The 27,612-nt window shown below is 46.2% G+C and overlaps 1 protein-coding gene and 1 long non-coding RNA gene across 4 annotated transcripts; one reads left to right on the top strand and one right to left on the bottom strand.

Moving 5' to 3' along the window:
* Positions 1–361: 361 nt before the first annotated feature.
* LOC128342718 (uncharacterized) lies at positions 362–1,664 on the top strand. The gene is made up of 2 exons (XR_008315127.1): positions 362–513; positions 1,523–1,664. It is a non-coding gene; the product is annotated as an uncharacterized LOC128342718 (long non-coding RNA).
* A 3,409-nt stretch (positions 1,665–5,073) lies between these two features.
* On the bottom strand, positions 5,074–18,929 carry LOC128342653 (zinc finger and SCAN domain-containing protein 21-like). 3 transcript variants are annotated; one of them, XR_008315101.1, is made up of 5 exons: positions 18,528–18,929; positions 14,171–15,109; positions 12,970–13,084; positions 11,066–11,840; positions 5,074–8,066 (listed from the first exon to the last, which is right to left on the bottom strand). XR_008315101.1 is itself a non-coding variant. In XM_053290284.1 (5 exons), exons 3-5 carry the CDS (start codon positions 14,966–14,968, stop codon positions 11,191–11,193), a joined length of 1,563 nt encoding a protein of 520 aa, XP_053146259.1. In that variant the 5' UTR covers positions 14,969–15,109; positions 18,528–18,679; positions 18,857–18,914; the 3' UTR covers positions 5,074–11,190. The 3 variants fall into 3 exon arrangements, 2 of the variants coding, with proteins under 2 accessions (XP_053146259.1, XP_053146260.1); XM_053290284.1 differs by having other exon boundaries at positions 5,074–11,840; positions 18,528–18,679; positions 18,857–18,914; XM_053290285.1 differs by having other exon boundaries at positions 5,074–11,840; positions 18,857–18,926.
* Between the last annotated feature and the right edge of the window lie 8,683 nt (positions 18,930–27,612).

Below are 27,612 nucleotides of genomic sequence, written 5' to 3'. Positions count from 1 at the left end.
CCTTCGGAAGCCCGTCTCCAGAAGCTAGTGGATACTTGTGGATTGAAGCTGGGGAGTGTATGTGAATGGCTGGTGACCGAAAGGGAGTGAATGGATGTCGGCGGTGTCCCTCACAGGCTGCCCTGGCGTGCGAATGTGTGTGTGCGTGGTTGTGAATGTGGTCGAGGCGAGTGTTAGTCTATAGTGATGTGTGAAAGGATAACCGGTGGATTGAAGCGGTTGAAGCTATGTGGAAGTTGACAGGTGGAAGTCGGGGATGATGTTGGCTGGCCGAAACTGGCGGATATGCCCGGGCGCTGCTCGCGGATGGTGTGGATAAGCCGACCCCTTCCATGGCTGTCTTTCTTTTTCTTGCAGAGATGTCTGAAGCTGGCGCGCTTTTCTCATGTGGACACCCCAAAAATTGAGCCAGAGGATGGGTGGATGTGGTGAAACCTGCGGATATCCACACACTCTGAGGACTTGGTATCTGGACCCCTCACCATCTTTGTTGTCTCTGGAACCCATCCCAAGGTATGGAGAAGATCTTCAGTCAGCACCCTTTTGACGTCCCCCTCTCCTTCATGATTTGTATGTTTGCTTGGAGGGGAGAGAGAGCGCTGGCCTAAGTGAGCTTCGTGGCTCAGTGGGAAAGGACTTGAACCCAGGTTTCCCCCATCCTAGACTTAACGTTCTAACTGTTGGAAATTCTCTATGGTAAGAGAATCCCTTTCTCGTTATAGCAGAGTGCACAGAGGCACAACACAGCGGAATTCACTTAGGCATGCGTGTATGCTGAGAGTAAAGTAACTTGGAGCCAATTCATAGTTTCAAATCAATATATAAGGCATTTATTAAGGAACTCCATTCTAGATAGGAAAGTGAGGAGTTAGGATCTCTAATCTATCTGTCTAGCTGGATGCAGATGGATTCTGCATCTTGTCTGCACACATGGTGCAGGGAGAGGAGCTTGCCATGTTGCAAGGTAGAAGGACAGGAAGGGAAGAGAGAGAGGAAGGAAGTTAATCCCTAAGAGTATCAATCTACATTTCAAAGGGATAGTGTCAGAGCAGTGGAGAAGGGATGACCAATGTCTTGACCCTCTAGCCCTCTGACTCACTAGTCTGTCCTCCACTGTCTGAGACAAGAGACAGCGCAAAGTCCTTAAACTTCCAACACTAACAACCACACTGGCTCTGCATTGTGTGGGGTATTGATTACAGGAGAAATCTGGTGCTGGAGAAGAAGAAGGCTGAAATCTTCGTTTTAGCTGTGAAGCAAACTAGTGGGGAAGAGATGCTTGGATTCCTTTAGAGAGCATGAACATGAAAAGGTTTAATGATCCAAATGTGGGGGGGGGGGGGGGCTGTGGGCCTGGGCCCTGGATTTTTTCAGTACCAGCAACGCCTCAGTTTGAGAAGTGAGATCAAGTGGCCACTCCAGAAATTGAGCCAGAGGTTTGGTGGATGTGGTTAAACCTGCGTATATCCACAGCCTCCCTTGATTTGGTTTCTGGACCCCTCACCATCTTTGTTGTCTTCAGAACCCATTCCAGGATGTGGAGAAGGACTTCAGTAGGAGTTTTCCTCTCGGTTTAGGATTGTATAACCCCTTCATCATTTGTACATTGAGTTTTGGCAGTATACAAATACGTTAAATAAATAAATGGTTTTTAAAATAGTAAAGTCTCCTCCTGCCAATTGCTGCACCTCTCTGTCTGTTTCATTTCTGGTCAGGGTGAAGATATCGAAATATATGGAGTCTGCCTATGGAAAGTAGTGGGGGGGGGGTGTTTACAGGCATTGGGAGTGAGCAAGAAGCACCTTCCCTTGCAAGCTTGGGAGTCAATTCACCCAGTGGGCATGCCATCCAGTGTTCCCTCTAACAGGGATTCCCATGTATTGTATACTACAACTCCCAGAATCCCCAGCCAATGGCTACTGCAGCTTGGAATTGTAGTGAACAACATCTGGGTATTTCTGTTAGGGCAGGCCTACTCAACTTAGCCCCCCCCAGCTGTTTTTGAACGATAACTCCCATAATTCCCAGCCTCTGTGGCCAATAGCCAGTGATTATGGGGATTTGTAGGCCAACATCTGCAGGAGGGCCAAAGTTGAGCAGCCCTGTGTTAGAGGGTACAGGGGTGCCAGCCCAACACAGTGCACTGCCTGAAATGGCTTCTCTCTTTGTGAGGGAGTTTTGGCCAAGGGAGAGTGACTGGCCCCAAATCAGCCAGTGAGCTTCTGAGAAAGTTAGAAGTTAGAATGTAAATTGAGAACCGAGCTGAGAGACACTCCTGCCCTGCAGACTTGGAGAAGCCGCTGCCAGTCTGTGTAGACAATACTGAGCAAGATGGACCAATGGCCTGACTCAGTATATGCCGGGTTCCTATGTTTTATACAGGGATTTTCCATAATGTTTCCCACATTAAATTAGCGCCCCAATCTCATAAATGTTTATTGGGGCAATTTCAATCGATGAAAGGCACTAATGCCAGAGTGTCAAACTGTGGTCCTCCAGCTGCTATTAGCCTGCAATTCCCATTATTGGTGGTGACTGGGGATGATGTGAATTGTAGGCCAACAACAGCTGGAGGGCTGCAGTTTGACACCCCTGAGAGCCTCAGCCAGTAGAGATGTGCACGGAACTGGTTCCGAGGCCCTTTTTGGGCCTCGGAACCAATTCAAATGGTGGGTGGTTCTGCCCATTCGAAGGTTGGGGGTGCATCTTTAAGGGCGGGAGAGGGTACACTTAGCCCTCCCTCTGCTTTCCCCCTGCTGATGCTCCATTTTCTTAAAGTCCACCGGGGCATCAGTGTACCTCCCTGCTGCCCAATTGCCCCCTTTAGCGGAAGTAATCTGAAGTATCCGATGCACTTGTGCCTCCGCCCATGAAGCGCCTGGGCCCGGCGTGTGCAGAGGCATCAGCTACTTCTGGTAAATGGGGCAATGGGGCGGCGGGGAGGTACGCTGCCGCCCCGATGGGCTTTAAGAAAATGGAGCGCCAGCAAGGGGGGAAGTGGAGGGCGGGGTAAGTGCACCTTCCCCCGCCCTTAAAGATGCACCCCCCACCCCCGCCCGGTTCTGTGCACATCCCTATCAGCCAGTGCGGTACACGTTTTGACCAGGGTCTTAACCAGGCCTGTTCAACTTAGGCCCCCCAGCTGTTTTTGGACTACAACTCCCATAATCCCCAGCCATAGTGGCCAATAGTCAGGGATTATGGGAATTGTAAGCCAGCATCTGCAGGAGGGCCAAAGTTGAGCAGCCCTGGACTCTTAACCAAGCATGTGGAACGTGATATGTGAAGAACACATCAAGAACAAAACACAGAAGTACAAGGGTTGTGTGAAGCAGTCCTGTTTTGATCTGGGGAAGACTTTGATGCTTTGCAAGGGGCTCCCCCACTGTCCTTTGGGATTTCAGGTGAGGGGCGCCAGTCCTCCAAAGCTGCACTTCTTTGGCCTCTGTCTCTCCCTGTTGAAATACTTACAGGACCACATGGGTCAAGAGGCAGACTGCTTTCCTGTATCCACATTTAAATACAAAGATGAAGAAAAATATTTATATAGGCTTTTCAGCAAAAGTTCCCAAAGATGTGTTAACTTACATAGATGTCAGTAGATAAATAAAATGGCTCCCTGTCCCCAAAGGGCTCACACTCTAAAAAAAAACCAGCAACAGCCACTGGAGGGATGCTGTGCTGGGGATGGATAGGGCCAGTTGCTCTCCCCCTGATCAGTAAAGAGAATCATCCCTTCAAAAAGGTGCCTTTTTGCTCCGTTAACAAGGGAGCTGTATTTCCTTTAACCACCGTGGGACGTTTTGTGAAGATGTGAGATATACCTATTTTAAACAAGCATTTTCTTTCTCAGTAGTGAGGGAGCAGGAAGTGTTTTCTGCAATCTCTATATAAAATCGCTTGAATGAAAACAAACAAACAAAAGTCAACATGCTGCACAACATAGCACCAGAATTAGGAACTTGCCAGGACACCAGCCCTGCTGGCGCAGTGTGACAAGGAAGCTACACAATGACTGAAACCACTTTGGGACAGTGATGCCACACAACTTCAGTTGTTCTCAACAGAGGCAGGGTCACACAACTGTCCCAAAAGGTCACTGAACCGTCAGGGTTGCCTTTCAAGTCGCACAGCAGCTCAAGCAAGTCCTGAACTCTGGTGTGGTGTTGCACTGTGCGGCATGTCAGCCACTGTCCCTGGAGTCCTAAAACTGGCACTGGTGCTCCTGGGAGTTGTAGTCTTTTCTGAGGCTGCAGCCATTTTCTGAAGGGTTTGGTCTAGTTTGCTTTCCTTTAGTCTGGATTTGACCCTAACCAGATGGTGTTTTGCTTTAGGATGACGCTAAACAGGCCCCAGAAGACTCACACAGCCCTAATAATCATTTTAATTTTAATGAGTTTTAATCTGGTTTAAATGTTTTCTGATTTCAGTTTTTTTATTACGAACACAAACCTTTCAAGACCGCTTTAATGCGCAAATAAAACAAAACATAAAACAAACGTTTCGATGTTACACATTCGCTTCAGTGCTATACCGTTTTGCTGAAACGTGCTCTTAAGTACAATACCTCCGGTACTGCATGTTTCAGCCACCATGGTATAGCATTGAAGCTGATGTGTAACCTCAAAACATTTGCTATTTTAAATATCTGTTTATGTTTTATTTTATTCACGCATTAACGAGGTCTTGAAAAGTTTGTGTTCTTTTGGAGAATGTGTATTTCATCACCGTTAAACCATCTTGTTTTATTATGTGTTTTTTATTTTAATGTAAACCGCCCTGAGCCACTTTAGGAAGGAAACTGAATGAATAATACACCAACAAATGTATACTTTGTCACTAGTAACAGGACTTATTTAGAACACATGACCCAACAAACAGGCAATCAGTTAATATGGTGACTGACATGGCCAGCATTACAGAGCTGTTGACACAGTGCCCTGGGTGGGGCTGGGGTGTGTGTGTGTGGAGGGGGGCACTAAGAACCTCTGGAGGACCATGAAGCAGAAACACAGATCAAGGCATCTAACAGTCTGCCAAATCAACATTAAAAAAAACCAACCCTCACACACATAATCTGGGGCAAATTTATTAAAAATTTATAAACGCTCCAACAATGTTGTGCCACGAGAAATTCAAATTTGTTTCATGTCCTTAAAAATGTGGAGTATACAATACAGAGATTGCTTTGCTCTATCTAATGGTTCCTCTTGTCCAGGATGCTGTCCTCAGGCAGATGTTTCTGGGGAATTCCTGAGCAGGTCACGGACATGTTGAGATGGAGAGGCTATTTGTCCCTAGCGCTTAGTAGTCAGAGGTATTCTGCCCTGGCAAAAGGAGGGTCTGTTCTTGGGTGTCGTGGATGTCTCACTATTATAGAGCTCTCCTCCATTAATTTATTTCTGCTTTAAAAAATAAAGCTGTTGGCTGGCCACACATCCTGTGGCAATGAGTTCCATAAATCAATGTTGCATTGTGTGAAGCAATACTTCTTTTGCCTGCCCTGAATCAACTGCTGAAGTATCAATTGCATTAGGGAACTTGCAAGTTTTCAGGTTATGGGAGCGGGCAAGTCTCTTTAGTTTCTACACAATATTCATAAATACAACTCTATCATGTCTCTGTTCATTTTTCCTAAACTCTTTGCCTGTTGTGACAGGGAAGGCTCTTCAGCCTCCAGGGCTGTCATTTTGCCCTTGTCGACACCTTCTCCAGATCTATGGTATCCTTTTTGAGAAAGGAAACTAGCATGCATTTGGTATACCCAACAGCTGCCGCTTGTTTGAATGCTGTTTGGTGCCACACCTGGGAGGTCGGGTCATAGGATTGCCAACTTTTTAACCTGCTACTGCACCAAGGTCTTTAACAGCCACTTGGTCAGTAGACATTAGCAGAGGGAGATGATTATCTCTTGGTTGTGAAAGGTTTCACCTGACGATTTCTGCAAATCAAGGTGCTAGACATAGGAACAGACCAGGCCATTTTTTGCTAGTCGGTTGGAAGACTGACAGTGGCCACTGGGTGGAAGAGATGAAGACAACTAATAAGAAAACCTCTATACATCAAAGGAGCGTGCTGAATTCAACGTGTAGCTAAAATGCTAGTTAGTCTGTTACAATAAAGGAAAAACTAAAGTGGTTGGTGTACCAACTAGAGTTCTTTGCTTCTACAATCTCAAGAGTAAACATAAAATAAATATTGTCTTGACTTTGCTTCTTTATTGCTAGGTCAGATCTGACCTTAAGTTTAGAGTCAAGTGTAAGACCAGGTTAAGTATTGCTTGTTAACAATCTCCATCCATAAACAAAAGGTTTTGTTTCGATTTTGCATCTGAGCAAGAAACGTGATGTAGGAAATAATAAAAGATATTTCTCCTTGCAAAATTTGTGGGGAGATTTTTAGGTCTGTAGCTGTGTGTGCGCAAACCATAAAAACATCCTCTTTTGCCTCGGCTGTTAGGATTGTACAACCCCCCTGCTTTAACAGAACCACAAATGATACAAATTTCGACAAAATGTCCCATCTTTGGTTCTTCCAAAGGGTGCAAAGATATTCACTGAGATTTTGTCCCGTTGTGTCTTCCGTAAAGAATGAAATGCCGCTACCACTGTGGATTCACAGCAGATTTATCAAGCAAACTGTATCAGCTTAATTAAGGTTGATGTTAAACATAAAGAGCAGCAGGGTGTTTACGCAAACCTTGGGTCCCCAGATGTTGTTGGACTACAACTCTCATCATCCATATGGCTGGGGAAGGAGGGAGTTGCAGTCCAACATCATCAGGGAACCCACGTTTGAGAAAGAAACTGGGGCTGAGTGCCACATTCTCAATCAGTTCTGCTCTATGTAGGGATAACTGGATACTTATGGGCCTCCCGTTTTCAATCAGAAAAAAAGCACGTGCCTTTAGCACCAGAAATTTGGAGAGCACTGCTAGACAGGGTTACCCACCCACTTCCCTGTATGCCTGCCCTGCACTCCCCTCTTTCACCTACTCTTTACCTCCATATCACCACTGGCTGGCCTCTCCTTCTATAGCTGGCCTGCTCAACTTTGCCCCTACCCCAGGCTGTTTCTGGACTACAGCTCCCATAATCCCTAGCCACAGTGGCCAATAGCCAGGGATTATGGGAGTTGTAGGCCAACATCTGCAGCAGGGCCGAAGTTGAGCAGGCCTGTTCTATGTAGACTTGTGCTTGAGAGGATCTGTATCCAGGTTCACTTTTAAAATGAACGCAGGTACAGCCATTCACACAAAAACATGCAGATGTGTACAGACAGGTGGACACATGCCAGAAATGTGGGGTGGAAAATGTTCCCATACTTACTTTTCCTGTGGAAATATTCCATCTCTAATACTTCTGCTTCACTAGTTGAAAGACTAGAAATACAGCAAGGGGAAATTAATATAGTGGAAGTAGTGGTTGTTGTTGTTGTTTTTACAGTATAAAAATGCCAAATCAGGTCAAAATCAATTTAGGGCATTAGGAAAATTGTGTGGTAATTTCTTTAAGGGGGGGGCGGAATAATACAATTTTGATGCAAATGAAAGGGAAATTTTCATGGGAAATTTTTCCAGGAAATCTTGCAATTCAAAAATTTCAAGAAAACTCACATCTCTGCCATACATACAACATAATGTCCAAACAGGGCTCCAGTCTCACCCAAATCTATTAGCTGAGGGGGTGGTGGTGGTGCTATGCTCGATACCCACAAGGCTGAGGGTCCCTGACATATTATTATTATCTACTGACCCCTCCCTCCCCTCGGATGTGTGTGAAACGCTTCGTGCACATCCGTACAGGATTTCCAGTGGTTGGTAGGCAGGCGGGCAGGAAGGTGGAAGACAGGAGTTTTATTGCCTTTCCTCCTCACAGCAGAAGCAGAATAAATTACACAAACTAAGGAAATCTATGTTTAATTTAAACAGTTTGCGAAATCTAACTGTTGTAGGTGAAGAATATGGGATACCAGGCTGCACAATTTTGAGGGTTATTTTGCACTGAGCACATAGAATCCTGATGTAGGCCCAGTTCATACTAAGGCGATCAGGCTATGACTGGAAGCTGAGACTTATATTATAAGTGGAGGTGCATTCAATACACACAAAATCCCTGCATACAGAAAGTCAGCATCTCAGGGAGTCAATTGAGTTTAGAAGCCTGAGGTGCCAGTTTTCTGTAAGTGGGGAGTTCTGTTTGTTTGTTGCATAGAGGTGGATTCAAAGACATGAGCCCTCTGCTGCAGAGTGAGTTGGTACAGCCTGTGCTTAAACCCATCTGCAAGAAGCAAATGAGCCCACACTTGCAGACTAAATAGGTACAGTCCAGACACAAAGTGAGAACTATGCCCAAATCTAACGAATGACATACTGCGCAATGGCATGTCAGCCTAATAGCATTGCCTTTGTGCAAGTTTAATTTCCAATGGCCTTACTTTCCTGTAACACAATTTGCTCATGTTGTGCATTTGCATGATATTTTGCATGCGCACGTCGGGTACTTCCGGTCACTTCCAGTCCAAGAAGGCAACGGGGCAGCAGGGAGGTACGCTGCTGTCCCACCAGACCCTTTTACATTGCGGCACCAGCGGGGGAAATGCGGCCAGGGGGTGTGGAGTGCACCCTCTCTAGTCCTTAAAGGTATCCCCCCGCTTGGAACCAGTTGAACCACCAGTCTTTCGAACCTGTTTGGAGGCCTGTAAAAGGGCCTCCAAACAGGTTTGTGAACATCCCTACTCCCCAGGCTGGCTGCTCAGGAAGGAATCTAGCCCTATTCAGATATTATACTCAATGCCCATATAATCCATATGCCGTGTGCCCACATGTATGCATGTATCTGTACATACGTACAGTAACTCACACATCATATTGAACATACGTACTCATCTGTACACATGTACAATTAGTTATTCACCAGTTATGTTGGACACACATACAGCTCTGTATACATATACAGTTCTTCAGATCTGTCTGTACACAAGTAGTTATTCACACGTTGTGTTCAACGCATGTATAATCTGTGTATGGTGTACACATGTGATATTCATACATCACGTTGAACACGTGCAATTTCTGTACACACAAACATCTGTATGCATGTCGAGTTCTTCAAAAGTTATGTGATATGCATGTACAATCTGTGTATAGTATATGCACATATAGATCTGTATGAGTGTATACTTATTTATACCTTGTGTCAGATGCACTAACAGCAGTACACTTCCTATTTGTGCCTGCATCTGACCAGGTGTGTACCCAGGTTCATTTTCTAAGTGAATGCATGCCATTCTCACAAGAACGTGTACATGTGTGCAGATACCTGAATGCATGCACAACATAATCTCTGGATAGGACTTCTAAGATGCCTCATTCCAGACCTCCTCTAAAGCAATGGTCAGGGGAGTGCCTCACTCTACAGATCTGTAAGGGTTGTACCCCCGTGGCAGAGTGCAAAAATACTATGCTGTGTTCAGTTACTGGGGTGTTCAGAATATGAAGTCAAGCTTCAGAGATGGCCCACAGGTTCAAAAAAATGTGGGGAGAGATTGGGCTGGAGGTATAGCTTGCAGGACAAGTGGTTTGAATCGTGTGCCGAACCCGGCAGGCAGGGAAAGGAAGGTGGAGAGGAAGGAGGGGAGGGGAGGAGGCCGTAGCGTAGCGCAGTGGCAGAACATCTGCTCTGCATGAAGAAAGACCCAAGTTCAATCCTGTGATGTCCAGGTAGGGCTGGGGAAGATTCTACCTAAAACCATGGAGAGATGCTGCCAGTCAGAGTAGACAGTACTGAACTAGATGGACCAAAGGTCTGATTCAACAGAAAGTAACATCTTATATTCCTTCCTAAAGCAAGCCAACAGGCTTGGTCCATCTGCAACAAGATGTTGTTTCCACTTGACATCTGAGTGAGAAAAGTGAGCAGGAGATAGTCAACTGCTCCAGAAAGGAATTTAAGACGGTTATAGCTTATAAGCTTGATAACAGTGGGGTGGGGAGTCTGGGCCTCCACCATCACAAAGCAGCACCTTCCGGCAGCACCTGCCCTGGCTGGATCAGCACTCCTCCCTCAACCTTGGTGGTGCAATGGGTGGGGGGCATTTGTTTGCCACCACAGTGACCAAAGGAGAAGCAATACTAGGCACAGAAGCCATGGTGGGCACCTAGCCTCTGCCCTTTCTTCCTCCCAGAAATCACCAGGCTTCTGTCACAGGTCACCCCACCACGATGCAGGGAAGGCGGTTGGTGCAACGAGCTGATGGCTAACATGGCTTCGACTTCTGCAATGATAAATGAAATAAAGCAGAGGTTCTCAAACTTGGGTCCCCCAGCAGCGTTCCCTCTAAGGCGTGTGCATGCGCTCCCAGTGTGAGAGCCAGCATGGTGTAGTGGTTAGAGTGCTGGACTAGGACCGGGAAGACCCAAGTTCAAATCCCCATTCAGCCACAATACTAGCTGGGTGACTCTGGGCCAGTCACTTCTCTCTCAGCCTAACCTACTTCACAGGGTGGTTGTGAGGAGAAACTCAAGTATGTAGTACACCACTCTGGGCTCCTTGGAGGAAAAGCGGGATATAAATGTAATAATTATTTTTGGATGGCCACTCAGTTAATTTTAGATCCTGCTCAGGTTGAATCAGGAAGGCCCCACTCTGAATGCACACGCACATACACTGCCTTGATACTGCTGCCCAGAACAAAACTCATCCTGCACACAGATGAAAGAGATTAGAGGGAACACTGGTCTCCAGATGTTGATGGAATTCAACTCCCATCTTCCCCAGTCACAATGGACAAAGGCCACTGTGGCTAGCATCATGGGACTTGAAGTCTAACAACATCTGTGGACCCAAGTTTGAGAACCCCTGAAATAAAGACTTGTCGTGCTGTCAAGGTTAAGGGAGGCCCTGGAGCCCAACCCCAAACCTGGAGCTGGCGGTCCCCTCCATACCTGCAGCAGGCCCTATCTGCCACCTCCCACTCTCTCTCTGGAACAGTTCTCTCCCCACAAAATACCTAGTTGGTTGTCAAGGCAACAGAGGGTGCACAGAACCTGTTTCAACATTTTCACTCTCCCTCCGGACTCTCCTGGCCTTCACACACAAATCCCATTGTGGCAAGGGGTGCCTTATGTTGCCTTAATAGGTTACGTTAATATGACTTTTTTTAAAAAGCAAAAGGAAACCCGATTGCCTCTCAGTGATGGTGCTTGATAAAGTTTGAGTTGTCACTGAATCTCTTCCCGCAGACAGAGCACTCGTACGGCTTCTCCCCCGTGTGGATTCGCTTGTGGACGATGAAGTTGGAGTAGTCGTTGAAGCGCTTCCCGCAATCCAAGCACTTGTAGGGCTTCTCCCCGGTGTGGATTCGCTTGTGCCTCGTGAGGCTCGAGCCCGTGTTGAAGCCCTTCCCACAGTAAGAGCACTTGTAGGGCTTCTCCCCGGTGTGGACCCTCTGGTGGATGAGGAAGGCGGCACGGCTGACGAAGCTCTTCCCGCAATCCGAGCAGTTGTACCACCTCTCCCCCGAGTGGGTTCTCTCGTGTGCGATCAGGTTGGACCGTCGGCGGAAGCCTTTGCCGCACACGTGGCAGGCATTGTCTCTCTCGCCAGGGAGGCTTCTCTGCTGCACGATGCTCTCATCCAAGTCCTCATACGTCCCCTGGGAATTAATGAATTTCCCCACTTCCTTCTCTAAGCAGTTTCCAAAGAGGCTCTCAGAGGATTCTCCACTCTCAAGACAGTGAGGAACGTTCTGTTCAGATCGTCCGGATAACATCCAATTGTCCAGCTGCCCAGAGTTTTCTGGCTGGTTTTTCTCCTTCCTGCATGCCTTCTCGTCACCCGCTAGAACATTGAAAATAAAGTAAATTTATTCTAGATTTTCAAAGAATTTGTATGTGAAAAATAAAATCATACTTCTCAATGACCTACAGATTCCAAATTTTACATGAACAAGTCTGCCCAATACACTATTTTTACATCTGAATATGCTCAGGGGAAAGGTTAATTTTTTAAAATATATATATTTTTAAGAAGAAATTCTGAATATAATCATCATATTTTAACTGTTATTGTTCTCAACAGATTTTTAACACTCAATAATCAGATCACTAATTCCAAAACATCATACCCGAGAAAAGCAGAAGATCCTTCTGAGATTCAAATTTACTGTGATTTAAAAAAAATATATATTTGAAGTATTTATATTTATGCCCCACCCCTACAAAATAAATCAACATCCCTGTATTTAGAAAATGAGTATGTCAAGGAGAAAGGTTTTAGTCTAGCCTTTTCCCTGACATGCTAGTTTTCTATGTACAGGAATTTTGTTAATGTTGCTGTTCTATGGAGGAGCATTCAGCTATGTGAACCTGTATCTGTGGTCATAGGAACATAGGAAGCTGCCTTATATTGCGTCAGATCATTGGCCCATCTAGCTCAGTATTGTCTGCACAGACTGGCAGCGGCTTCTCCAAGGTTGCAGGTAGGAGTCTCTCTCAGCCCTGTCTTCGAGGTGCTGCCAGGGAAGGAATCTGGAACCTTCTGCATGCAAGCATGTCGATGCTCTTCCCAGAGTGGCCCAATCCCCTAAGGGGAACATCTTACAGTTCTCACATGTAGTCTCTGATTCAAATGCAAACCAGGGCGGACCTTGCAAAGGGGACAATTCATGCTTATTATCATAAGACCAGCTCTCCTCCCTCTAAGGAGGGTACAGCCTACATGCACACTGATAATTTCCAGGAGAAACAGGTATGTTAGGCTGAGAGACAAGTGGTTGGCCCAGAGTCACCCAGTGAGTTGCATGCCTGAACGGGGATATGAACTCAGGTCTCCCCAGTCCTAGTCCAACACCCGAACCACTACATCAGCTGAGTAGCAACATGAACAGAGTGGATGTTCTGTTCATCTTCATGTGTTCATCAGAAGTTCGGCTCATCTTAGACATTTCAGAGCAACTCCGAGTCCTTACCCAGCAAGGTGGCATCTTTGCTGCCCTCCTCTTTGACACCTCTGAAGAGCGGCCTCCGCCAGGCGTCCACTGGGGCCTTCTCCAATATGTCTTCCTCTTCAAGCGGAGGCATCACCTGAAGCAGCACACAAGATCCCATTCAAGGACAAGAGACAGTGCAAGTGGCAGAGAGCAGTGTGCCTTCTAAGGCGTGCACACGCTCACACACATTTTTTGGTGTCTGCTCAGTTAATTTTAGATCCTGCTCAGGTTGAATCAGGAAGGCCCCACTCTGAATGCAGGTGCGCACAAACTGCCTTGATACTGCCTCCCAGAACAAAGCTCATTCCGCACATAGATGAAAAAAATGAGAGAGAACACCGGCAGAGGGATGAATGGAGTTTCTCCACCCACAACCCTGCCAACACCCCACTGAAAATCGGTGGGGTAGGAATCATGGTCTGGTTGTTCCCCTGCCTTGTTTCTGCTTGCTAATTTTTTATTTTAAATTAAAAGGACCACCAATGCCTACATAAACCTGATGAATATTAAGATTATAATATTATAATTTATATTCCGCTTTTCAACAAAGGCGTTCTCTCAGAACGGTTTACATAGAAAAAGAATGATAAGATAATTCTCTGTCCTCAATGGGCTAAAAGTCTAAAAATATAGACAAGGGAGACATCAGCAACAGCCACTGGAGAAAAGCTGTGCTGTGTCGGACCATCACTTTAAAAGGTGCCTCTTTGCTCAGGTAGAAGGGGCACCAGCTCAAAGCTCAAAGATGGGGGTGGGGGGTGGGGAGTCGTCCCTGCAGTTTCGTTGAGCCTCAGAAGTGCTCCAAAGCTGTCAAAAGAAGACCACTCCTTCCAAGAGATTAGGGTTGGGTTTTTTTAGCAAGCACACATTTTGACCAGAGACCAATGCCAGTGCAAAGGGATAGACCCTGGCAGACATATGAAGGTGCTCTATCTCGTGCCCGACTATTGGGGTTCATCTAGCTTAGCATGGTCTACTCTGACTGGCGGCAGCAGTTCTCCAGGGTTTCAGGCAGGAGTCTTTCCCAGCCCTACCTGGAGATGTCGGGATCCTTCTGCATGCTAGGCAGATGCTCTACCACTGAGCTGTGGCCCTGGCAGTGTGGAATGCAGGGTTTTGCCCATATCCCGAGTCCTCTTCCCCATGCCCAAGCTCTCTCAGTCCCAGCAGCATGTCTCACCTGCTCTTCCTGCAACTCATCTTGTTGCCGCTGCAGAAAATCTTCAGCCAGGATGACGGCCTGGGCGCAAGTCTGGGGGCTGCATTCCCGTACCCAGCCCTGCATCTCGTGCGGCAGGATCATCAGGAATTGCTCCAAGATGACCAGCTCCAGGATCTGCTCTTTGGTATGTCTCTCTGGCTTCAGCCACTGGTGGCAGAGCCTCCGGAGATGCCTGCAGGCCTCTCGGGGCCCTTCGGCCTCCTGGTAGCCGAACTGCCTAAAGAGCCGGCATTCAGCGTGGGAACTGGACATCTCCTCACCCAAGAGCTCCCACTTGGCTTTCCTGCCATCTGTCTTGTCTTTGGCTTGCATGTTTCTCTTGGCTTGGAGGGTTTCTCCACTGAGGCTAGGTAGGGGCTGGGCACCTCTCTCTTCTCTAGGCCGCTGGCTGCCGTCAGCCATCCCTTCAAAGGGTGTGAGGCAAGCCCGAGTATTATTTCTTGGAAAAGGCCCCAGGGACTGTGGGATGCCCGCTTCAGGGTGGGGGGACTCCAGAGCCTTCAGGAACTCTTGTAATTGGGATTCCCACCTCTGTTGCAGGCCCTTCCGTTGTTCCCGGGTCACCTCCTCTGGCATGGTCCTTTCCCAGAAGTCCCGGATGCTCTCCACATGGAGGGCACGGGAGCCTCTTCCTTCTCCCTTCCCTGCCTCAGGGCCTGCCGGGCTCTGCACTTCCATTTTCGCCCCCTTCTCCTGTTTCTCTTCCTCAGCCTGCAAGAGTCCCACGGCTGAGGCATCTCTGTGCTCTGTAGCCATTTTTCTCTCTCAAGGCAAAATTGGCCAAAAATTGATCAGTTGGTCACTCTTGGCAGTGTTAGTAACTGCTACTCTCCCAAAGAAAGGGAGAGGGCACAGAGGTAGAAACTGAAATTTCTAGATAGGGAGCAGGGCCTCTTCCTGAAACAGAGAGAGAACATCAGTCAGTATCAGCAAACCTATAAACTCTATTCAGACATTATGTTGTGCTTGAGTTCAGGTGTCCGTACACCAGGGCTTGAAAAATCCCAGGAAACAGGGAGCCATGGTGCCTAGAAATTTAACTGGGGTGCCTACACTAGGATATTGTGGCAAAGTAATTTAATAAAAACCTTTATTGGTTGCAGTCACCCCTGTTTCTATTCAAAGTACATTACCTGTAAAGAAGACAAAGAGATATCCATTTACTCTCCCTCCCACAATGTGGGAAGTCCAATAATTACTTCTGGGCTGGCTCCTAGATCCAAAGAAAATTTGTCAAGGCCTGCTGTGCGCAACATGCACATGGTTTTGTGTGAATGACTGCATCTATGTTCAAAGTAAAGCTGGATACAGGCCCCCTAAAAGGCATGGTCCAGATAGGAAGCATACTGCTGTATGTGCGTACAACATAACATGTGAATAACACAGGCCTTGACCATTTTTCTGTGGATCGAGGAGCCAGCCCCCCAAATTTAGGAGCCAGACAATGGTCACTTGACGAAATTTCTGGACTTAGTGATTCAGGATGTGCACAAATCGCAATCTGAACAGCGATTCGCAGCACATCCCTGGCACCCTTAAAAGAGAAGAAAGCGGTTCCATACCTGCTCCTCTGACACTTCCTGTTTTGGCAGTGCTCCCCCCAGCTGCCCTCATGCAACAGCAGCATACATATGGCCTCCGTGCATGTACGGAGGCCATTTGCATGTGCGTGCAACCGTCACACGAGGGCAGCTGGTGTGCAATAGGGGTGTGCACGGAACCGCAGAGCTGCAGTCCGGCACTGTGGGGTGGGTTTCTTTAAGGGAGAGGAGGGTTTACTTACCCCTCCCGCCGCTTTTCCCCCTCCAGGGCTCGTATATATTGTAATAATTGGGGCGGCAGGATACCTCCCTGCCGCCCCTTGTCCCTCTGAATGCCGCCTCCAGGACGGGGTGGGCGCGTGCGCGGCTCTGCGAAGGGAAGATCCTGAGGACTCGCGTTTTAAAAGTTAACTACCGATGGCAATGGTAAACCCCAACGAGAAGGCCGCACAGCACCGAGCCGGCCTCCAGCGCCTCTCCGCTCGGCGGCTCCCCCATCCTGAGCCGCCGCCAGCAGCCACTGCGAGGAGCTCCGCCAGGGAGGACACGCCCAGCCCACCCTCACTTCTGGCTCCCAGGCGACTTCCCCCCACATACAGCGTGGCTGCCTGCTTCTCCTCCTCCCATTGGGCCACGCTGTATGTGGGGGGAAGTCGCCTGGGAGCCAGAAGTGAGGGTGGGCTGGGCGCGTCCTCCCTGGCGGAGCTCCTCGCAGTGGCTGCTGGCGGCGGCTCAGGATGGGGGAGCCGCCGAGCGGAGAGGCGCTGGAGGCCGGCTCGGTGCTGTGCCGCCTTCTCGTTGGGGTTTACCATTGCCATCGGTAGTTAACTTTTAAAACGCGAGTCCTCAGGATCTTCCCTTCGCAGAGCCGCGCACGCGCCCACCCCGTCCTGGAGGCGGCATTCAGAGGGACAAGGGGCGGCAGGGAGGTATCCTGCCGCCCCAATTATTACAATATATACGAGCCCTGGAGGGGGAAAAGCGGCGGGAGGGGTAAGTAAACCCTCCCCGCCCTTAAAGAAACCCCCTCCACCCGAACCGAACCAGCCAGGTCCGGACCGGTCCGGACAATCCGGAAGCCTTTACAATGGCCTCCGGACTGGTCCGGACCCATCCCTAGTGTGCAATGATAGCTGGGGGGAGCACCGCCAAAACAGGAGGTGGCGGAGGAGCAGGTATGGACCTGCTCTCCTCCCTTTTAAAGGTGTCGGGGATGTGCTGTGAATCGCTGTTCGAACTGCAATTTGTGCACATCCCTAATAGTGATGGAAATTTGGGGGGGGAGAGTAAATGGATTTCAAGTAATATTACTTTGCAAGTAATATCCTTAGAACAGAAACAAAGTTGCTTGGGACAAATAAAGATTTTATTAAATAACTCAATATCTGAATATCCTAGTCCAGGCACCGCTGTCGAGTCAGTGTTGACTCCTGGCGCCCACAGAGCCCTGTGGTTTTCTTTTGGTAGAATGCAGGAGGGGTTTACTATTGCCATCTGCCATGCAGTATGAGATGATGCCTTTCAGATTCTTCCTATATCATTGCCGCCCAATATAGGAGTTTCCCATAGTCTGGGAAACATACCAGCAGGGATTCGAACCCGCAACCTCTTGCTCCCTAGGCAGGTTACTTCCCCGCTGTGCCATTAGGTGGCTAACACAGAGGGAATGTGTATTGAACATAATGTGTGAATCAGGCTACTGCCTGGGGTGACCTTAGTTCTAATCCTAAAATCAATGGTATATAAGAATAGCCCTGCTGGATCAGATCAAAGGTCCACCAAGTCTAGCACCAGGTTTCTCACAGAGACCAACCAGATGTCTCTGGGAAGCCCACAAGCAGGACAGGAAGGGAATAATCTTCCCAGCATCTTTTTCTTCTTGTTCTCCTTCCAGCAACTGATATTCAGAAACATATTGCCTCTAAACTTCCATCTCCAGGTAGGGCTGGGGGGAAAAACTATGAAGCCCTCGAAAGTCACTGCCATTTATAGCAGTCAGTATCTAGCTAGATGGACCAACGATCTGACTCTGTGTAAGGCAGCTTCTCTGTGCTTCCAATATTCCAATTTAATGAAACTGTTTATATCTAGCTAGCTAGCTATTTATTTATCCACTGTATGTAAGTGTCTGGTGATGCAGTGCTAAATAATAATTAGCATTGACTCTGCATAACGTTTTCAAATATCCAAAGCACTTCAGACACATCATTTAGAAAACCAACATGTCAGGGAAACTAGGCTAGAACTCTTCTCCCTGACATGCTAACTTTCAAAGTGCAGAGGATTCTTTTTTGACATGGGACATTTCTCTCTGCCTACTTTTTCCACTTCATTCCTAATTCTATAGACATCTCTCACATCTCCCCTTAGTTTTTCTTTCTCAGCTAAAATATTCTTTTGAAAATATTCTTTTTAAAAAAATTAAATTGTTGTTATGTTTTAAATTTTTCATTTTTGTTTTAACTAATGTTTTACTTTTTTTTTTTTGTAAACTGCCCAGAGACGTAAGCTTTGGGAAGTATAAAAATATGTTAATAAATAAAAATTAAAAAATAAATAAAACACCCCAAATGCTTTAGTCGTTCTCTTCTGCTCATTTGGTTGTCCTCTTCTGCCCCTTTCTCAGCTCTACAATATCCTCTTTTGAGAAACAGTGACCAGAACTATGCACAGTATTCCAAATGTGGCTGCACCAAAGCATTGCATAAAGGCAGCGTGACACTAGATGCCTTACTTGCAGCTCCCCTCCAAATAATCCCTAGCACAGAATTCACCTTTTCCACAGCTGCTTGCCGACTGAGTTGAAGTTTCTATGGAGCTATCCATCACGATGCCAAGATCTCTCTTCTGGTTTGTCACCAACCACTCAGGCCCTCATCAGCGTATACATGAAGTTATCACCTGCTAATGTCTGCAGATCAAACTGCTGTTAAAAGACACAGGGGCTGAAGCAATAAAAAAAAGTTGGCAGCCCTAGCCTGTACTTGGGAAAAGAACCTTCTGCTTTGTGTTTCCCCTCCATTTTGCACCATCTTCTCTGGACTGCTCACCTCCTTCCAAGCGGATCATTTCTCTTCTTCACCAAAATGCACTTTTAACTTACCTGATTCCCCTCCCAGGAGCCAGGAAAGACCTTCCAGCAAGAGTCTAGGAAATTCAAAGGCCACTTTCCCATTGTAGGCGGGGCAGGAAATGACTTCCACTGTTTACATCCCGCCCTTCCACCACAGCATCCTGTCCCTTCTAGGAAAAATAACCCTACTTGTTCCATTTAACCCTGGAAACACTATTAACATTACAGTTACATATTCAAATAAATTAATTCATAAAGTTTTTTTTCCTCCCCGAAACACACATTCCTCTTTATAAACTTACAAAATAAACAATAACCACCCTTTCTTGCTTTGCATCCTGAAACGTGTAAAGAAACTTCCTTACGTTTCAGGATGCAAAGTCAAGAGATCCGTAACTGTATCCATAGTTTCTCTCGCGGCACCTCACTATCACTAAAGAGATTCAGTGTCCGTCTAACGTTATATACTTACGCCCGATTTACTATATTACTGGTTATATTGTATTACTGGTTGTACTTCTCCCCTTCTCCAAACTTGAAGTCATTATTTGTTTGGTCATATATTGTAATGCGAAAATCTTTCTCTCTCCTATGCAGGCATCACGTTTGCATAGGTTTGATTGTACGTACATTTTTAGAACTGAAATATTTCCAATATTACACTTTTATTATTTATTTATTTATCACATTTTTATACCTCCTGATATGTATATCTCTAGGCGGTGTACAAAATTTAAAATATTTAAAAGTTACAAATTAAAATACATGACGATAAAAATAATAGAATAAAATTATTAAAACAAGTTTTTTTAATTATTAAATTTAATTATAATTAAAAGCCTGAAAGAACAGGAGGATCTTGAGGTTCTTCCTGAAAGCAGGAGAGGAGAGCTGGTCTTGTGGTAGCAAGCATGACTTGTCCCCATAGCTAAGCAGGGTCTGCCCTGGTTGCACATGAATGGGAGACTTGATGTGTGAGCACTGCAAGATATTCCCCTCAGGGGATGAAGCTGCTCTGGGAAGAGCAGAAGGTTTCAAGTTCCCTCCCTGGCTTCTCCAAGATAGGGCTGAGAAAGATTCCTGCCTGCAACCTTGGAGAAGCCGCTGCCAGTCTGTGAAGACAATACTGAGCTAGATAGACCAATGGTCTGACTCAGTACATGGCAGTTTCCTATGTTCCTAAACAGAGAAGGAGATGCTCTTATTTCAGCAGGAAGCTTATTCCAAAGCCCTGAGGCAGCCACAAGACCTCTCCAGAAGATCATAACAGGTGGCAGGGATTATGACAAAAAAGGTGCTCTCTCAAATAGCCTGGACCCAAGCCATTAAGGGCTTTATAGGTAATAACCCAGCTCTTTGTAATTCACCCAGAAACATATCGGCAGCCAGTGCAGTTCTTTTAGAACCAGTGTTATGTGGTCCCTTCATGTTGTCCCAGAGACCAATCTGGCTGCCGCATTCTGTACCAAGTGTAGTTTCTGGACTACATACAAAGGCAGCCCCACATAGAACGCATTTCAGTAGTCAAGCCTGGAGGTTACAGCATATGTTGTTGGAGATGAACTTCCAGTGCATCAACCTTTTGCACCAACTGTCCTAATGACCACTAGGGGCATTGGGAGTAGAGACAGTGAGTAAGGGTCTCCCTATCTGTCCCTACTCTATGACCCCTGAACTGACTCTGCAGCACGTCCTGTGCTGAGTCACAATCCTTCCTTTCCTCCTAGAGAGCAGATGGAAACATCTCTCTCTCTCTCTCTCTCTCCTTACCTATCCACTATGTAGTCCTTTAGATTAGAGATAGGTCTTTCCTATCTAAGTGTATTTAACCAATAAATATTTAGTGTTTAGTCATACAAGGATCTCCATGTGTTTTCTCTAAATAGCTGCAATATCCAAACTATCCTCTGCTACCTTCTCTGTAACTGGAGTGTGTGCTCATTCCTTAGTGCTCTGCTGTTTTACCTATTGTGGGTAAAAATCAACAACCTCTAACATATGTACCACTGTTTTAAGGTCATTCACCTCTAGAAATGGCTGACCTATCAAGCTGACCTATCAACCGAAGCTGATAAAAAGCACCCCTGGTCACTGCCTCCACCTGAGAAAATAGGGAGAGCTTTGGGTCCAGGAGCACTCGCAAGCTTATTAATCCCTTCAAGAGCAAACATGGAACAGAACTGTGCAACAGCCTGCAACAGCCCAGGCTATTTCACTTTTATTAACTCTTCCACAGCCGGAACTGTGTGAAAAAGCCTGGTACAGTCCAACTGCATCCCCAAAACACCCAGACCCCTACTTCCACACAAGTCACCCTACCCATGACTGCCTGGGGTCCCCTTGGGCCTAAGTTGAAGTCCCTGGAATGGTGGTGGTGTGTCTCTACGGTTTGGGAATACATTACCTGCAGAACCGGCACAACCTCCCTCCCCTCGGGTCAGTACCACCATGACACACGAAGGTCATATTAATTTTTTATCCACCCCTATCTTTGGACTTGACTGTTGGTACTGCTTGCCCAGCAACTGACTGCCTTGGAATAAGAAACTGAGGTCCCTGTCTATCTCCATGCTCAGACTTTGGAGTTGACCAGTGCAGTGCAGACCTTGAGACCTCCTCAATAAGATCTATCCACTTGGCATCACTCCCAAGACAGCAGAATCTATTAAAGATATAAAGTCTCCCCCCACCTCCCCACAACAGGACACGTTTCACAAAATGTTTTAGTTTTGCTATTGCATCCAGTTGCACAGCTTTTCTTAAAACCCCATCTCCTCCCCCACCCCCGCCTGCCCCACCCCACCCTCCTTCCTATAGAATCACAGGAGCCAGCGTGGTGTAGTGGTTAGAGTGCTGGACTAGGACCGGGGAGACCCGAGTTCAAATCCCCATTCAGCCATGATACTAGCTGGGTGATGCTGGACCAGTCATTTCTCTCTCAGCCTAACCTTATTTACACGGTTGTTGTGAGGAGAAACTCAAGTATGTAGTACACCGCTCTGGGCTTCTTGGAGGAAGAGCGGGATATAAATGTAATAATAACAATAATAATAATAAGACCTGGCAATGGCTTAAGAATGGCAACTTGAAGAAAGAAACAGAGGGTTTAATACTGGCTGCACAAGAACAGGCACTAAGGACAAATGCAATAAGAGCCAAAGTCAAAAAATCAACCACAAACAGCAAGTGCCGCCTTTGTAAAGAAGCAGTTGAAACCGTTAGATGACAACCTAATTAGATGACCACCTAATCAGCTGTTGTACAAAGATCACACAGACTGACTACAAACAAAGGCATGACAAAGTAGCAGGGATGATACACTGGAACATCTGCAAAAAATACAAGCTACCTGTAGCCAAACATTGGTGGGACCATAAAATTGAAAATGTTGAAGAAAATGAAGATGTAAAAATATTATGGGACTTCCGACTACAAACAGACAAACATCTGCCACACAATACACCAGATATAACTGTAGTCGAGAAGAAAGAAAAACAATCAAAATAATCAACATAGCAATACCAGGGGATAGCAGAATAGAAGAAAAAGAAATAGAAAAAATCATCAAATACAAAGATCTACAAATTGAAATTGAAAGGCTGTGGCAGAAAAAGACCAACATAATCCCAGTGGTCATTGGCGCCCTGGGTGCAGTTCCAAAAGACCTTGAAGAGCACCTCAACACCATAGGGGCCACAGAAATCACCATCAGCCAATTAAAAAAAGCAGCTTTACTGGGAACAGCCTATATTCTGCGACAATATCTATAACCACTGACAATAAAATTCTGGCATCCCAGGTCCTTGGGAAGGACTCAATGTCTGGATAAAACAAACTAGTCAATAACACCTGTCTGACTGTGTAAACAAGAAATAATGTTAAAGTGGAAGGGAACTTGGTGGTTGTAGAGGTTGCAAAGACAGACTAACAGCCATTTCAGAAGAAAGAGTACAACAGAAGAAGTCATCTCCCAGGAGAAGCAGCCCTTCTTTTATTTAACTCCATGTCCCCCTCACATGTTAACCGTTTAACGCTTTAAGTGCTATACACTGAGGTGGGGGGGATCTTCTGAACCTGGGATCTTCTGCATGTAAATCAGATGCTCTTCCACTGAGCTATACGAGTCATAGGAAGAACATAGGAAGCTGCCATATACTGAGTCAGACCATAGGTCCATCTAGCTCAGTATTGTCTTCACAGACTGGCAGCGGCTTCTCCAAGGTTGCAGGCAGGGATCTCTCTCCTATCTTGGAGATCCTTCCAGGGAGGGAACTTGGAACTTTCTGCTCTTACCAGAGCGGCTCCATCCCCTGAGGGGAATATCTTGCAGTGCTCATACTACTAGTTTCCCATTCAAATGCAACCAGGGCAGACCCTGCTTGGCAAAGGGGACAAGTCATGCTTGCTACCACAAGACCAGCTTGTCCAGATAGAACTATGCTAAATATGGATATTCATCTGTACCTCCTCAAAAAAATTCAGCTTACCTTGTCTCTTTGATTTCAGTGGTGTTCAGCTACAACTAACTTATTCTGGATGCTGCCCCACCCCCACCCCCCGACTGCTTCTTTTCCTGTTACGGGAAAGATGCACAGCCAGAACTAAGATGAGGTGTCATTAGGGGCTGACTCATGGGACTAGGGCCCCCAATGATGGCTCAGAGCCCTAAATCTAATCAGCCACATCCTTCTCATAAGAACAGAATAACAGCCCTGCTGGATTACTCCCAAGACCCATCCAGTCCAGCATCCTGCTTCACACAGTGGCCCACCAGATGCCCCTGAGAAGCCCACAGGCAAGAGGTGAGGCCATGCCCTCTCTCCTGCTGTTACTCCCCTGCAACTGGTATTTAGAGGCATCTTTCCTCTGAGGTTGAAAGTGGCTCATTACCACTAGATTAGTCGCCATTGATAGACTTGTCCTCCATGAGTTTGTCTAAGCCCCTTTTAAAGCCATCCAAGCTAGTGGCTGTCACCACATCTCATGGCAGATAATTCCATAGATTAATTATGCGCTGTGTTAAAAAAATACTTCATTTTGTCAGTCCTAAATTTCCCAGCATTCATTTTCATGGGATGACTCCTGGTTCTAGTGTTGTGAGAGAGGGAAAAAATTGCTCTCTGCCCACTCTCTCTACTCCATGCATAGTGTTATATACCTCTATCATATTTCCCCATAGTTGCCTCTTTTCCATACTAAAAAGCCCCAGACGCTGCAGCCTACTCAATTTCGGGGGCAGCTGGTTGTCTCTGCTGCTGCTCCAGCAACAATGAATGATCACTTCTCACCTCTGTCTCCCGCTTAAAGGGTGTTGTGCTGGGGACAAAAACCGATGTTTCAGCCCCCAATATGGTATCTATCTCCACCAGTTTCCCTTTGGGGGAATGTGAGGATTAATTATTATGTGGGGCGGGGGGGCAAGATTGAGTTTAATTATCAAAAGCGGGGCCATGGGCCCAGGGCCGAGATCTTTTAAGTACCTAGGAACCAGGAGTGGCTTGTTCCAATGATTAACCAGCCACAGTGCTCTACCTGATGAATAGCCAGCCTGCAAGCAGTGCAGTTCTCATTAACACTGGGATGGGGCAAGATGGGGGAGAAAGGAGCAAATGGGGCAAGGGTATCACTAGGAGAGAAGGGGCCCGTGTTCGTCCATCTCTCTGGTGGCCCTTCGGAGTGAGGGAAATCATGGAGAAAATAGGGAGGGGTGGAGCTGGAGGCCCTCAGGAGCTGGTGGGCCCAGGTTTTTTGTGTTGGAAGTTAAAGGAATTTGTGCTGTCTCTTTGTCTCAGACAGTGGAGGACAGACTAGTAAGTCAGAGGGCTAGAGGGTCAAGACATTGGTCATCCCTTCTCCACTGCTCTGATGCTATCCCTTTGAAATGTAGATTGCTACTCTTAGGGGATTCAAACTTCCTTCCTCATTCTCCTCTTCCTACCTGGCCTTCTACCTTGCAACATGGCAAGCCTCTCTCCCTGCACCATGTGTGCAGAGAGGATGCAGAATCCATCTGCATCCAGCTAGATAGATAGATTAGAGATCCTAACTCCTCACTTTCCTATCTAGAATTGAGTTCCTTAATAAATGCCTTATATATTGATTTGAAACTATGAATTGGCTCCAAGTTACTTTACTCTCAGCAAACACGCATGCTTAACTAAACTACTGCTGTGTCGTGCCTCTGTTGCACTCTGCTATAATGAGAAAGGGATTCTCTCACCACAGAGAATTTCCAACACTTTGAACCCCTTCGCTCAATTATAGCGATGCCCCTGAAATGGAGCTGCTAGGAAGAAAGGCAGCTATGCCTCCTTTGCTGCCACCCCCCTCCTCCCACTTGGTCGGATGAGCTGTTCCTCCTAGGAATGCCCCTGGAACTATGGAATTGAGCACAAGTTCAACCCTACCATTTGATTTTGGCCATAGAGCTAAGAACACACTCCCCCCCTGCACACTCCCCCCCCCTGAACACACTCCCCCCCTGCACACTCCCCCCCCGAACACTCCCCCCCCTGAACACACTCCCCCCCTGCACTGCTGGTCCTCCCCCACACCTGCCACTCTGCACAGAAGCTCTGTCCAGCAGCTCCATTTCACTACCCACCCTCTCTCTTTCACAATTAGCAAAGCAAGCCTTCTTACCAGCAAGACTGGAATAAAGCAGCAGGACAACAGAGACTGACAACTGGTGTGCCATTCTCCCTTCCCATTTGGCTAGCAAATCAGATACTGTAAATGAGTCTGGGATCTACTAGTAGGTGATGCTCTACACCCCTGCTAGAGAGATCTCCAAGATCTCCTAGAACAGGGACAGCCAAGCTGAGTCCACACTGCAAAATGCTACAATGAATAAAATGCGGGGCAAGGCTTCTTAGAATGGAAAAAATACAGCTACTTTCCTGCAGTGCATTTACAAATGGCCTAGGGCAAAAACGCATCATTAAAATTCGAATTAAGGCATGGAAAATGTGAATGCACCCTGCTGACAACTTAGCAATGTGGAAACACAGGCAATTTGGAGGGGCACTTAGAGGATGTGGTGTGAGTACTTTACAGTGTATAATCTGGAAAACACTTGGGTGTTGTGGTCTAGCAACAGCTGGAGTGCCTCAGGTTGGTGATCCTTCTCCTAGAGATTGGGAAAGTGAAGGAGAATGCCAAGAGACCATGTTGGCTCATTAGAAAAAAATCCCAAAGACCAATTTGGACAATACCTTTGTAACTAGACACAACAAAATTACACAAAAGCCTTTGAGCCCTCCAGAATTCTTTGTCATGCTGGATGTGAAGCCATGCAAACAACCAAACAAATAAAAACTGCAGGAGTTACACACAACTCTTGCTTCAGATTCCCATTTGAAGCTGCAAAGTATAGGGAGAGCATAATGAGGGGGCCATTCTATCTCAGATCTCTGTGGCTCCCTGTAGCTGCTCGCTTTACTACCTCATTCTTGACGTGTGGTTGTGCGTGTGTAGGCCAGGCCTCCAACTGAGCTACTGAGGTTCCTGAGGTCACAGAGACTGAAGGAGGGCCTTTCTCTCCTGACAAATGGCAGTGGCCTTTCAGGAGGTGGCTGTGCATTTCTCAGCGCAGGAGTGGACTCTGCTGGATTCGGACCAGAGTTTTGCATAGGGAGGACATTACAGAAATGTTTTTTCCCCTCCCCATGTTTAAATTTTTATTGATTTTAACAGTATCTTAACATTTACATCACATTAAACAAATATTGACTTCCCACTCACACCTCCTCGTGAATCACCAACTATAGAATTAACCCTTGCTATAATAGTAATTCAAAACATATATCTTAAACCTTACAAACTCGATATTGATCTACCCAACCGGCTATTATTACTAAATTTCAAACCCTATTGTAAAATTAATATTAGGGAAATAGTTCTTTAAGTATAATAAAAATGGTTTCCAAACTTCTTTAAAACATTCCACATTTTGATCTCTTATCAGTGCTGTGAGTTTTGCCATCTCCGCATATTCCAAAATTTTTATCAGCCAATCTTCTTTTGAAGGCAGTTCATTACTCTTCCATTTCTGCGCATATATTATTCTGGCCGCCGTAGTAGCATACATAAAGAATGTTAAATTGGTTGCAGAAAACACTCCTTGTGTTATTCCCAGCAGGAAGGATTCTGGCTTCTTAGGAAATGTCATTTAAAATTTTTTCTTTAACTCATTATATATCATGTCCCAAAAGGCCTTAGCCTTCCTACAAGACCACCACATATGAAAAAAAGTTCCTTCAGAGTGTCCACATTTCCAGCATTTGTTTGAAACACTTTTATACATTAATGTCAATTTTTAGGCATAAAATACTACCTATACATCATTTTATAATAATTTTCTTTTAAAACATAACATTCAGTGAACTTTAAATCAGTTTTCCATAATTTTTCCCAGGCTGCCATTTCTATATTATAACCCACATCTTGAGCCCATTTTACCATAGTCGTTTTAACCACTTCATCTCTTGTCTCCTCCATAAGCAAGAGCTTGTACATTTTGGAGACTAATTTTTCGTCATTTTCACACAGCTCCTTCTCAAATCTCGACATCTGATCCTCAAATCCAACGTTAAGATCTTTCTTATAAACTTCATTTAACTGATGGTACTGAAACCAATTACTGACCCAATTTTGTACTTCAATTAAACTTTTTAACTTACAATCCTTTTCTTGAAAACATAACAAATCCCTATAAGTACCCCATTGCAATTGCATATTTACCTCTTTACGTACTAAAGCTTCAATCGGAGATAACCATAGTGGAG

The sequence above is a fragment of the Hemicordylus capensis genome, chromosome 2, assembly GCF_027244095.1.
Source record: "Hemicordylus capensis ecotype Gifberg chromosome 2, rHemCap1.1.pri, whole genome shotgun sequence".
Taxonomy (NCBI): domain Eukaryota; kingdom Metazoa; phylum Chordata; class Lepidosauria; order Squamata; family Cordylidae; genus Hemicordylus; species Hemicordylus capensis.
The sequence above is the reverse complement of the archived record's forward strand: the minus strand, read 5'-3'. Positions and strand labels throughout refer to the sequence as shown.

Bases quoted from the DNA above. Each gene is read 5' to 3' on its own strand.
- LOC128342653 (XM_053290285.1), bottom strand. From the start codon at position 14,968: ATGGCTACAGAGCACAGAGATGCCTCAGCCGTGGGACTCTTGCAGGCT. The intron at 13,085-14,170 runs GTGAGACATGCT...GTGCTGCTTCAG, and splicing joins ATGAGTTGCAGGAAGAGCAG to GTGATGCCTCCGCTTGAAGA. The intron at 11,841-12,969 runs GTAAGGACTCGG...TCAATGTTCTAG, and splicing joins CAAAGATGCCACCTTGCTGG to CGGGTGACGAGAAGGCATGC.